This window comes from Lipotes vexillifer, unplaced genomic scaffold (assembly GCF_000442215.2).
Source record: "Lipotes vexillifer unplaced genomic scaffold, Lipotes_vexillifer_v1.1 scaffold391, whole genome shotgun sequence".
NCBI lineage: Eukaryota > Metazoa > Chordata > Mammalia > Artiodactyla > Lipotidae > Lipotes > Lipotes vexillifer.
Genome location: NW_006786248.1, coordinates 1205455 through 1215616, shown reverse-complemented (window position 1 = coordinate 1215616; position 10162 = coordinate 1205455). Strand labels below are relative to the sequence as shown.

The 10162-nt window shown below is 45.9% G+C and overlaps 1 protein-coding gene across 1 annotated transcript in view; it reads right to left on the bottom strand.

Moving 5' to 3' along the window:
- Positions 1–10162, bottom strand: part of ATP10A (ATPase phospholipid transporting 10A (putative)) — a 184542-nt gene that overhangs the window by 11009 nt on the left and 163371 nt on the right. Inside the window, exons 13-15 of the mRNA XM_007458432.1 lie at positions 9303–9487; positions 3263–3590; positions 681–757 (exon numbers count right to left, since the gene is read on the bottom strand). Coding sequence (XP_007458494.1) covers positions 681–757; positions 3263–3590; positions 9303–9487 — 590 coding nt within the window. The remainder of the gene's footprint in view (positions 1–680; positions 758–3262; positions 3591–9302; positions 9488–10162) is intronic.

The window sequence follows — 10162 nt, the reverse complement described above, 5'->3', positions numbered from 1 at the left end:
GGCACACAGGCCTCTCACTGTTGTGGCCTCTCCCGTTGTGGAGCACAGGCTCCGGACACGCAGGCTCAGCGGCCATGGCTCACAGGCCCAGCCGCTCCGCGGCATGTGGGATCCTCCAGGACCGGGGCCCGAACCCGTGTCCCCTGCATCGGCAGGCGGACTCTCAACCACTGCGCCACCAGGGAAGCCCAAGAAGTACATTTTTAATGAACTCATTTGTTCATCGTCTGGATCACATGTCAGGAACCAACACAGTGGCAAATGAAAAATGCAGAAATAAATTTTCACATGAGCAAGGATGGCTGCACTCCATCTTTATAGTGACACCAGGATACAACAGTCCTACAGCAAAGTCCATTCTTCAAATGGTATCACTAATGTTCAGGAGCAGTAAAAAATGCCTTTGAGGGACGAACCACTGACAGCCAGAGAAAGGCGATGACTCACCATGCCTCGCTTCATCCCACCTTTTCACAGAAATACACTAATAGACACATTCACTGCACATGGCTTCATAAAAATGAAGAGCTGGTCTCTTACCACTGGCTTAGCAGAAGGAGAGCACCAGTCATACTGAAGTCCAACCCTTTAGCTCTGCAGCACAGAGCCCACAAGAAGGCCAGCACAGCTCACAGTGTGAGGACGCCTTGGTCACCCAGGACAGCCCCTTTGGTCTTTACCTGCATGCCCTCCTGGCCTGAGAGTCCCACGCCCACATCTGCCACCTGGATCATGCTGACGTCATTGGCTCCATCTCCTAGAAACAGCACGGGCAGGAAGAATCATTTGAGTTGAGATGCACAGAATCAAATCAGCTTGATGGATCTTCATGGGTTCTCCGTGAGCTGGGTCCTGTGAAGGGTCCTGGGGAGGAGTGAGGAAGAGGCAGTGCAGAGTCTGCCTCGGGGGAGCCAAGTTATGCAGCCAGAAAGAGCCTAGTGGGAGGCTTGCACCCACCAGCCACACCAGGAGGTATTTCCAAAAGCGGTGGCCAGCGTGTCCCTTTCCAGTTAGTACACGTTCCAAGCTACTGGCTCATACACCAATAGAGCCCTTCACGTGGCATCCAGCACAGGGAGAGATATGACCACCACCTTCATTGCTGTTTCCTGAACCACTCCAGACTTTGTCACATGTCAGTCAAGGCTACTCCAATTCATACTCAGGTGAGTAGTTTTCTAAACTCAACAAAGGAGGTTAAACTCTGCCCAAACAAACTGTGGAGCTCTTTTTGTACACCAGTGTCCAGCTAACTTATTAGCTACTATGCCCACCCTTGGGCTCTTTGAGCATGTGATAAAGGAGACCGTCTGCTTATTCAGTCACAGAAAATGTGTAGGAATACAGGGTATAGGTCAGAGCTCTGGACACCTTTAGGGAAAGGCAAGCAGAGACTTAAAGTCATTGTCATTCAGTGATAGTGACCGTTCTTGGAACAAGGCAGCAGAAGGGCCCACATCACTGAGTACCTCCCAAATTTCAAATATGCAAAAAGTGTAGATACATAAAGTCAGAGTATCTCAGACCATGGCTATAGGACATCTCTCCCTTGTGATTGTTCTTTATTGCACTGGACCCAACACATGGGTGATGAGTCAATATTTGTCAAATTGAAATTCTGTGAAGCAATAACCTCTGCAGTTTTTTCCAGAACGTCCCATTCAAAATGAGATACATAGACAATGATGTTCTCTGGATTAGTAACCACTGGATGCCCAGGACTAGGTCACATCCATGCTTTAATTCATAGAAAGAAATGAACTAAAGTTGATTGGCCCTTACTTTCCCTTTCCCTTTTGAGTTTCTATTTTGTTTTTCTCTTTTCTTTCTAACCAGCCAAGCTCTACCTCCGTTTTCCTAAATGAATGCCACACATCAGTGATTCAGTGGCTGAGCAGGCACTGACCAGGCAGTGAAAATATGCTTTATCATTCAGGTCTTACACCAGCCCCACTGGGGGGCACTGTCCTCATGTTACACAGGAGCAAAGTTATCGGTAAGGGTGCAGACCCAGCCTGCAGACTCCTCAGCTTCTCCCTCCAACACTTGCTCAGAGAGCCCTAAAGGCCCCTCCAGGCACATGAGGGCAAAGGTGGTCCTGAGACAGCCTCCCTGAGGAGGGGCCACAGAAGAGCTGCCTGTCTTATCTCAGCCTGAACCAAGGGGCCACAGATGAACACACACTCACTCCCCTTAGCAGATACCATGGCCCTGGGGATGTGCAGGGCCGTCTCCATGACGACCATGCTAAGGCCATCCCCCAAGGACTGGGTTCAACACCAGCCTCAACTATCCTGATGAGGTGTCCTGTAGGACAGGGCGGCAATCCCTATGTCATCAAGGAGGGGCTGTCACAGACCTTTTGTAGAAAATACAGTTAACTATTACTGATTGATGAGGATGCTTTATTTCAGAGCCAACTCTCACCCCAGTGTGCATTCTATATGCAGGGAAAATAAACTGTTTGATATCGGGGGATCCTGGGGATCATATCATCTCTTTTCCTGGGCTACCTGCAGTCTCTCCCACCCCTCACCAGCAGGTGGCGCTGCCAAGCCCCTGAACCTCACTGGAGGCTGGACCTGTATCAGACGTGGGGACACTCCCCTGAGGGAGACAGGTGAGCACCGTGCAGCACAGAAGAGGAGCCGAGAAGGCTCTCCAGACCAACAGTCTGCAAGGAAAAACCACCATTAGATGCACAGTCCTTAAGGAAATGACGCAAAATTTAGCAACTATTCAGACCTTAGGAGGGTAGATGCTTGTCTTGAAACAAAGTTCAGCAGACAAGAAGCGATGGGAATTCTGATCACCATGGAGTCCCTGGGTCGTGCAGCATGATGAAGCCTTGGACTCCAGGCGGCTCACGGCCATCAGAAGCACCTGCAAAGGGCCTTCTTCCTAAGTTGGCCTGGGGTCGTGCTTAGTGTGCTGGGCTCCACTGTGGCCGAGGCTGCTGGACAGTAGTCTTCTGTCGCCCAGGAGACAGTAATAAGCTCCATCTTCTTCAACCACCATTGAATTACTGACTTCCTAATATGTAGCTATATCTGTTGCTAGTACATTTTGTGGCTTTCAAATCCAAGCTTTATATTTGGAACAGGCTGCCTGTTTCATTGTACCAGGTGTGATTTTATAAATAGAAAAAAGAGCAAGGAAGCGTTTTCCCATCCTATGGCATAGCGTAGAAGGGGCAGGAAATTCAAGATGCTTTGACAGGAAGCAGCTGCAGAGGTGGGGGCTGTTCGGCCTGGATACTTGCCTATGGCCAGAGTCATGGCCTTGAGCTTGCTCCTGACCAGCTTCACCACCATGCTCTTCTGCAGGGGAGTCGAGCGACAGCAAAGGACAGACCGGCACTGCTTAGCAAGGAAGAGGAATTTGTCCTCCAGGTTTTTCTCGAGGGCATAGGCCAGACTTCTCCCATCGATCACAAGGCTGGGGCTAGGGCCAGACAAGGCAGCTGCAGAGGGTGGGCAGAGGGGGGAGAAGCCCACGCTCATGCCGCCAGCGGTCTTGTCGGCGGCACTGTGGGGGCTCCTGGACTGCACATAGTGTAGGCACTGGTCCAGCAGGGCTGCGCACGCCTCCTGAAATGGACACAAAAGGATGGTGCAGGTCACTCGGCCGCATCACAGACCAGGCTACCCGCACAACACATCTGAGAATCTCCAGGGACCCAGGCTGCAGGCTCTGCCCAGGAGGTGGCCCTCCTGAGCCTGGGAAGTCAGTAGAAGTGGATGACTTTCAACATGAAAGGATTTGAGTTGGTTTAGGGTTCCTATAAGACTCTACTTGATTCCATTATACTGTGTAGAGGTTAGGACAAAGCACTTTCACTTTGGGAGGCCTGGCCAGACTGGCTGAGCTGCTGGCTAGTTAGGCTATGGGAGCTTTCCAGGCACTTCCTCATGGTCCTCAGAGGCCCTTACTCAGCCCTTCTTGTTTCCTAGTGAGGTACCAACAAAAGCTTCTGTTGTGATTAGCTCTGAAAGAAGAGTAATCAGTGTCTCCCTAAGCTCAGGAAAATAAAGTTAAAAAAAAAAGCCTAATTACTGAGGCTTTGAATTGGCAGTGCCCTTCCAAAGCTGTATCTGAGTTCCAGAAAGAATAGGGAAACTTCCTGGGGAAACTGCAAGGTCAGGAGACAGAGGCATAGGAGGGAAAAGTGTTCCCAAGAACGAACACACTGCAGGGAACTCAAGTGGTTCCTGGTCCTCCATGGATGGACAGTAGCCCACAGGTTAGTGAGCAGCTTCCTACAATGCACTGTGGGAATCCAGGTGTGTCCAACAAGCACTTAACTGAGGACCTTTGATATCGAGGAAAGTGAGTGAGACTGGAGAAAAGAAGACCAAGAAGACGCAGCTGTTGGCCCTGAGTGATGGGCAGGCAGCCGGGGACACACACACACACCCATGACCACAGCAAGTCACTGACCAGCATGTGCAAAATGCTCCTGGATACAGGGAGGGGCAGACTTGCTTCCAGGCGGGGCTGGGAGTGGTGGTGACTGGGAAGGCCTTGCAGAGAATGCGGGACCTCATTGCAGGAATACCATGGATGCCCTGGTCCTAGCACAAGGCACTGACAAGGTAGGATGGAGCAAGCACACCCTGCCTCCCCTACAGGTGCAGCTGTGGCACCTGGACAGATTCATAGAGCCACTTTGAGTACTCAGAGTAAACAGCAGCTGTCAGGCTGTGGAAGAAGACTGGCATTCTAAACACACTGAACTGCAAGGTTTCCACTGTCACTCTGGCAGGCCCTCACCTGGACCCCAGGTGTAACGGAAGCTGGACGTAGGCACTGAGGCAGGGACAGAGAAAGTTCCAGCTCTAGAAGCCCTCTACTTCTGGCTTGAGGAGTGGAAAAGAGAACTTCCAATGCTTAGAGAAAATGGAGGAAACCCCATTTTTATTTATTTTTTCCTCTATTCTCTTGAACCCAGCCCCAGGCAATTTTGTTCTGTGGGCAGCAGTAGGAACAACAGTGGTAGCACAGCCATCTGTTGCTGGGGACTCTGCGGGAGGTGGTCCTTCCTTCCTATCAGAGCATCTGTGGCCCCAGGACAGCAAGGCAACAGCTGCCCTCCTTTCTGTCTGTCCTGCCACCACTTGGCCCTGGAAGTTGGTGCAGAAGTACAAAGCAGATCAAGGTAACTCAAACCCCAGCTTTCATGCCACAGGGAGTCCCAGAGAATCACAAAGTACCGGAAAAATTGTCAGGAGAGGGTAGCTTGGCAAAAATGTGAGACAGATTCTAACAGCTTGGCAAAGGCCAAACAAGACTGACATTGAAATCAACACCCCAAGGCTGTTCAGAGCCTGCAGCCTGCACCCAAGAGGACTGATATCCTGCCTTAAAAAAATCCACATTCTCCAAATTTAAAATGACCAGAGTGCCATTCAAAATACCCACAACATAACTCCAAATTTATCAGCATATAAAGAGCTAGGAAATTCTCAGTGCCTGTGGTAAAAGACAATCAACAGAAGCCAATGTCAAGATGACACACATACTGGAATTACCTGACAATGACTCTGAAGCAGCCATTATAAAAGTGTTCCAAGAAGTAAGAAAAAATTCTAGAAATGAATAGAAAGGAAGTCTCAGCAAAAAACAGAAGATATAAAGAGGAATCAAATAAAAATTTTAGAACACCCAAAACACATTAACGAAAATGAAAAGCTCACTGGATTCCACTTATGTGTCCATCACTGGATTACATAAATAATTTACATAATTTCTCTGTGTTCAAGGAGGGGGATTATAACCCCCACACTCTCTAAGTGTGAGCTGTGCACAGTGACTTCCTTCCAGAGAGGACAGTGTGAGAATTAGTTTATGGGGGAGAAACCTGAAAAAATTAACATCCACAGTGATACGTCATGTTGATAGAATGTACTCTTGATATGATGTGATGAAATGATGAAAATGGCCCTTTGTCTGTGGTCTTCTTCCCCAAAACTCATAACTTTAATCATGAGAAAGATATCAGACAAATTCCCATATAAAGACATTCTACGAAACACCTGAATGTATCTATCCTCAAAACTGTCAAGGTCATCAAAAATGAAGAAAGTTTGAGAAACTGTTATAGCCAGTAAGAGCCTAAGGAGACATGACGACTAAATGTAATGTGGATCCTGGGGACTACCCTGGTGGTGGTCCAGTGGTTAAGAATCCTCCTTCCAATGCAGGGGACGTGGGTTCGATCCGTGGTCAGAGAACTAACATCCCACATGCCGTGGGGCAACTAAGCCTGTGCACCACAACTACTGGCCCGTGCGCTCTACAGCCCACGCGCCACAACTAGAGAGCCTGCGTGCCACAACTACTGAGCCCACACATTCTAGAGCCCGAGCACCACAACCAGAGAGAAGCCTGTGTGCTGCAATGGAGAGCCTGTGTGCTGCAACTAAGACCCGAAGCAGCCAATTAAATAAATTAATTTAAAGAAAATGTAATGTGGGTCCTCAATGAGATTCTGGAAAACAAAAAGGACATTAGGTAAAAATTAAGGCAATCTGAATATAGCACAGATTTTAGTAAGTAACTGTATATCAATACCATATTAAAAATTGTAAAGATGTTAATAATAGGCAAAATTATGTATAGGTGAAACAGTACTATCTTCACAATTTTTTTGTAAATTTAAAACCATTCTATATAAAAAGTTTATTTTTAAAAAACCACTAAATGGGCTCAATAGAAGAATGGAGATAACAGAAGAAAAAGTCAGTGACCTCAAAGACAGATCAAGAGAAATTATCCAATTTGAACAAGAAAAAAAAATTGAAAACTGAAGAGCACCTGTGGGACCCTTGAGAAAAAAACAAAAGACCCAATATTCATGTCCTCAGTCTTACAGAAGAAGAGGGGAAAGTGCAGTGCAGAAAAGTATCTGATGAAATAATGGCTGAAAACTTACCAAATCTGGTGAAAGACATAACCCCACAGATTAAAGAATCTTAGCAAGTCCCAGATTATAAATCAAAAGAAATCCATGCCCAAACACATCGTAATGAAACTACTTAAAATTACAGACAAAGAAAAACATTGGAAAGCAGCCAGATATAAATGATTCATTAGCTATGGTGTAATAATGATTCAAATGACTGTTGATTTCTCACTAGGTACCACAGTAAAATAAAGACATTCTCTGATGAAGAAAAGCAAGAGCATTTGCCACCAGTGGACCTACTCTAAAAAATAGATAAAGGAAGTTCTTCCTAGAGAAGGGAAATTGTGCCACAAGGAAACCTGAAACAACAGAAATGGAAGAAGAGCAACAGAAGTTGTAAATATAATTTATGTAAATATAATTTATTTTAACTAAATATAATGGACCATTCTTTTCCTCTTGATTTCTTTAAAATATGCTTTTAGATTGAAAGCAAAAAATATATCTGATGAGGATTTCAATTTATGCAGTTGTAATATATGACACTTTCAACGTTAGGGGGAAGAGTAAGGGGCACGTGGAGTGGTAAGATTTCTTCATCCCACTGATTCTAAGTAGACTGTGACAACTTAAGTATGCATAGTGTAATCCTAGAAAATACACTAAAAAAGCTAAGTGATGTCGAAACATAAGAGACAAAATAAAATTAAATACTAAAAAATGTTCAAATAACCCAAAAGAAGGTAGAAAAAGGAATGGAGGAATAAAAAACAGAGAATAATAAGAAAACAAAAGATAATAGACTTGAATCCAAACATATTGATAATTATAATAAATGTAAATGATCTAAGCATACCAATTGAAAGGGACTGTCTGAATATATGAAAACATGACCTATCTACCAAAAAAGCCATAAACAAACAAAAAACCTCACCTCATTTCAAATGTAATGCTACAGGTAGATTAAAAACTAAAGGATCAAACAAGGTATGCCATGCAAACAGAAATCAAAATAGCTGGAGTACCTATTTGGGGCCAGAGTAAATTATTTCAGGCTTTTCAGATCATTCAGTCTCTGTGACAACTACTCAAAACTGCCATTATAGCATGAAAACAGCCAAAGATTGTATATAAAAACATGGGGAAGGCTGTGTTCAAATAAAACTCTACAGAAGCAGGTGGTAGGTTGGATTTGACCTGTAGGCCACAGTTTGCTGACCCCTATTATAGAAAAATTGAACCATACCATCTCTCAACTGGACCTAATTGATATACCAGCCAACAACACGGCAGAACACACATTCTTTTCATATGCATATGAACATTCACCAAGATAGACCATACCTTGGGTCATTAAAAAAATTAATATTTAAGAATTAAAATCATAAAAAGCATATTCTATGACAATAATGGATAGAAATCAATAAAATAGGTTTCAAATAGAAATCAGTAACAGAAAGAAAATAGGAAAACTCCAAACACTTGGAGTTTTAAACAAAACACTGCCTATTTTAAGACATTTAAAAACCCACAGGACAGCATGGTATTGGTGAAGGGACAGACACACAGATCAATGGAACAGAACAGAAAGTCTAGAAATAGACCCACACAAATAGGACCAATTGATTTTCAACAAAGGTGTAAAGACAATTTAGTGGAAGAAAGACTGTCCACAAACGGTGCCTGAATAATGCAGAAAAATGCAGTTTGATGTAAACCTCACACCTTAGACAAAATTCTACACAAAAAAAGATTGTGTTTAAAGCTGAGATGCTAAACTATAAAAGTTTTAGAAGAAAATAAAGGAGAAATCCTTGTGATTAGGCACATCTTAAGTGTGACACCTAGAGCACAATCCATAAAAGTTAGACTTTGTCATCTGCTGGAGGAGATGTTCCAAAGTAGAGTCGGTCACTCGAGGAATCAGAGCCCCAGCCAGGGCCTATAGGAAGAGATCCACCCTCCACACATGGGGATTTCAGTCAATAGATGTGACAAATGAAAACCCACGTGCCACTGGGGCATCCGTGAGACAACACATGCCATCCTGAGGACACCAACGCAGAATGGACTGCTGCCCTGGCTCCATGTGACCTCATGAAAAACACTCTCTGATACTGCTGGCTGGAAAGTATCTCAGGAAAAAGCAGGTTGAACTTTGCATTATAAAGCCCAGATGCGCGTTCCTAAGAAATCCCAGCAAATCCCACATCTTCCAAGACTATGACAAGCATGTTCTGAGTGCCAGAAACACAACAGGTGCAAACAGAGCAGAGGGCAAAGGCCCGCCTCACAGTGGCTGCCAGAAATGGAAGGCATTCTTTCCTGCTCTGCTCTGGGGCTGGTGGGGTGTGAGGCTGCCCAGGCAGAGAGGGTCTCCCCGACATCCACCCACCTGGGATTCGGCGTTCAGGGTGATGACTTCCTCGTCGTGGTCCAGCAGTTTGCAGGCGTAAGCGATGTTAATGGCTGTTTCCTGTTTGTCACCGGTGAGAACCCAAATCTGCAGGCCTGCTTGACGCAATTTAGCAATGGTTTCAGGGACTCCATCCTGCAGGCGATCTTCAATCCCAGTGGCACCTGGTCAAAGGTACAACAGTGTGGGTAAGCCCCCTGCTCATGCGCCCCGACCCTGACCGGCATGAATGCCTCACTCCAACACAGCAGAGGTGCTGGCCCCACCCTGCAGACTGGGCCCTGCTGTGGTCCATCTTATCTGGAAGCACTCGGGTGATTCCTCATTCAAGACATGGGGGCACCACCCTGCTGTGGTCCATCTTATCTGGAAGCACTCGGGTGATTCCTCATTCAAGATATGGGGGCACCTTCACTAGCTCTCGATTCCACGGTAGGGATACCTGGGAGGCACTGAACATAATTCTCTGGACGTACAACAGAGCACCTCCAATGCTTTCTAACATGCAGACAACTTTTAACTTTACAGATAGCTTGGAAACGAAGCTTGTGGGGAGATGGTGGGAGTGACCATATTCTGAGGGATGAAAAGTTTTAAAACTTTTCCATCCTAGGGCTTCCCTTGTGGCGCAGTGGTTGAGAGTCCGCCTGCCGATGCAGGGGACGCCCCAGTCCGGGAAGATTCCACATGCCACGGAGCAGCTGGGCCAGTGAGCCATGGCCACTGAGCCTGCGCATCCGGAGCCTGTGCTACACAACAGGAGAGGCGACAACAGTGAGAGGCCCGCGTACCGCGAAAAAAAAAAAAAAAAAAAAAAAAATTAAAAAAAAAAAACACCC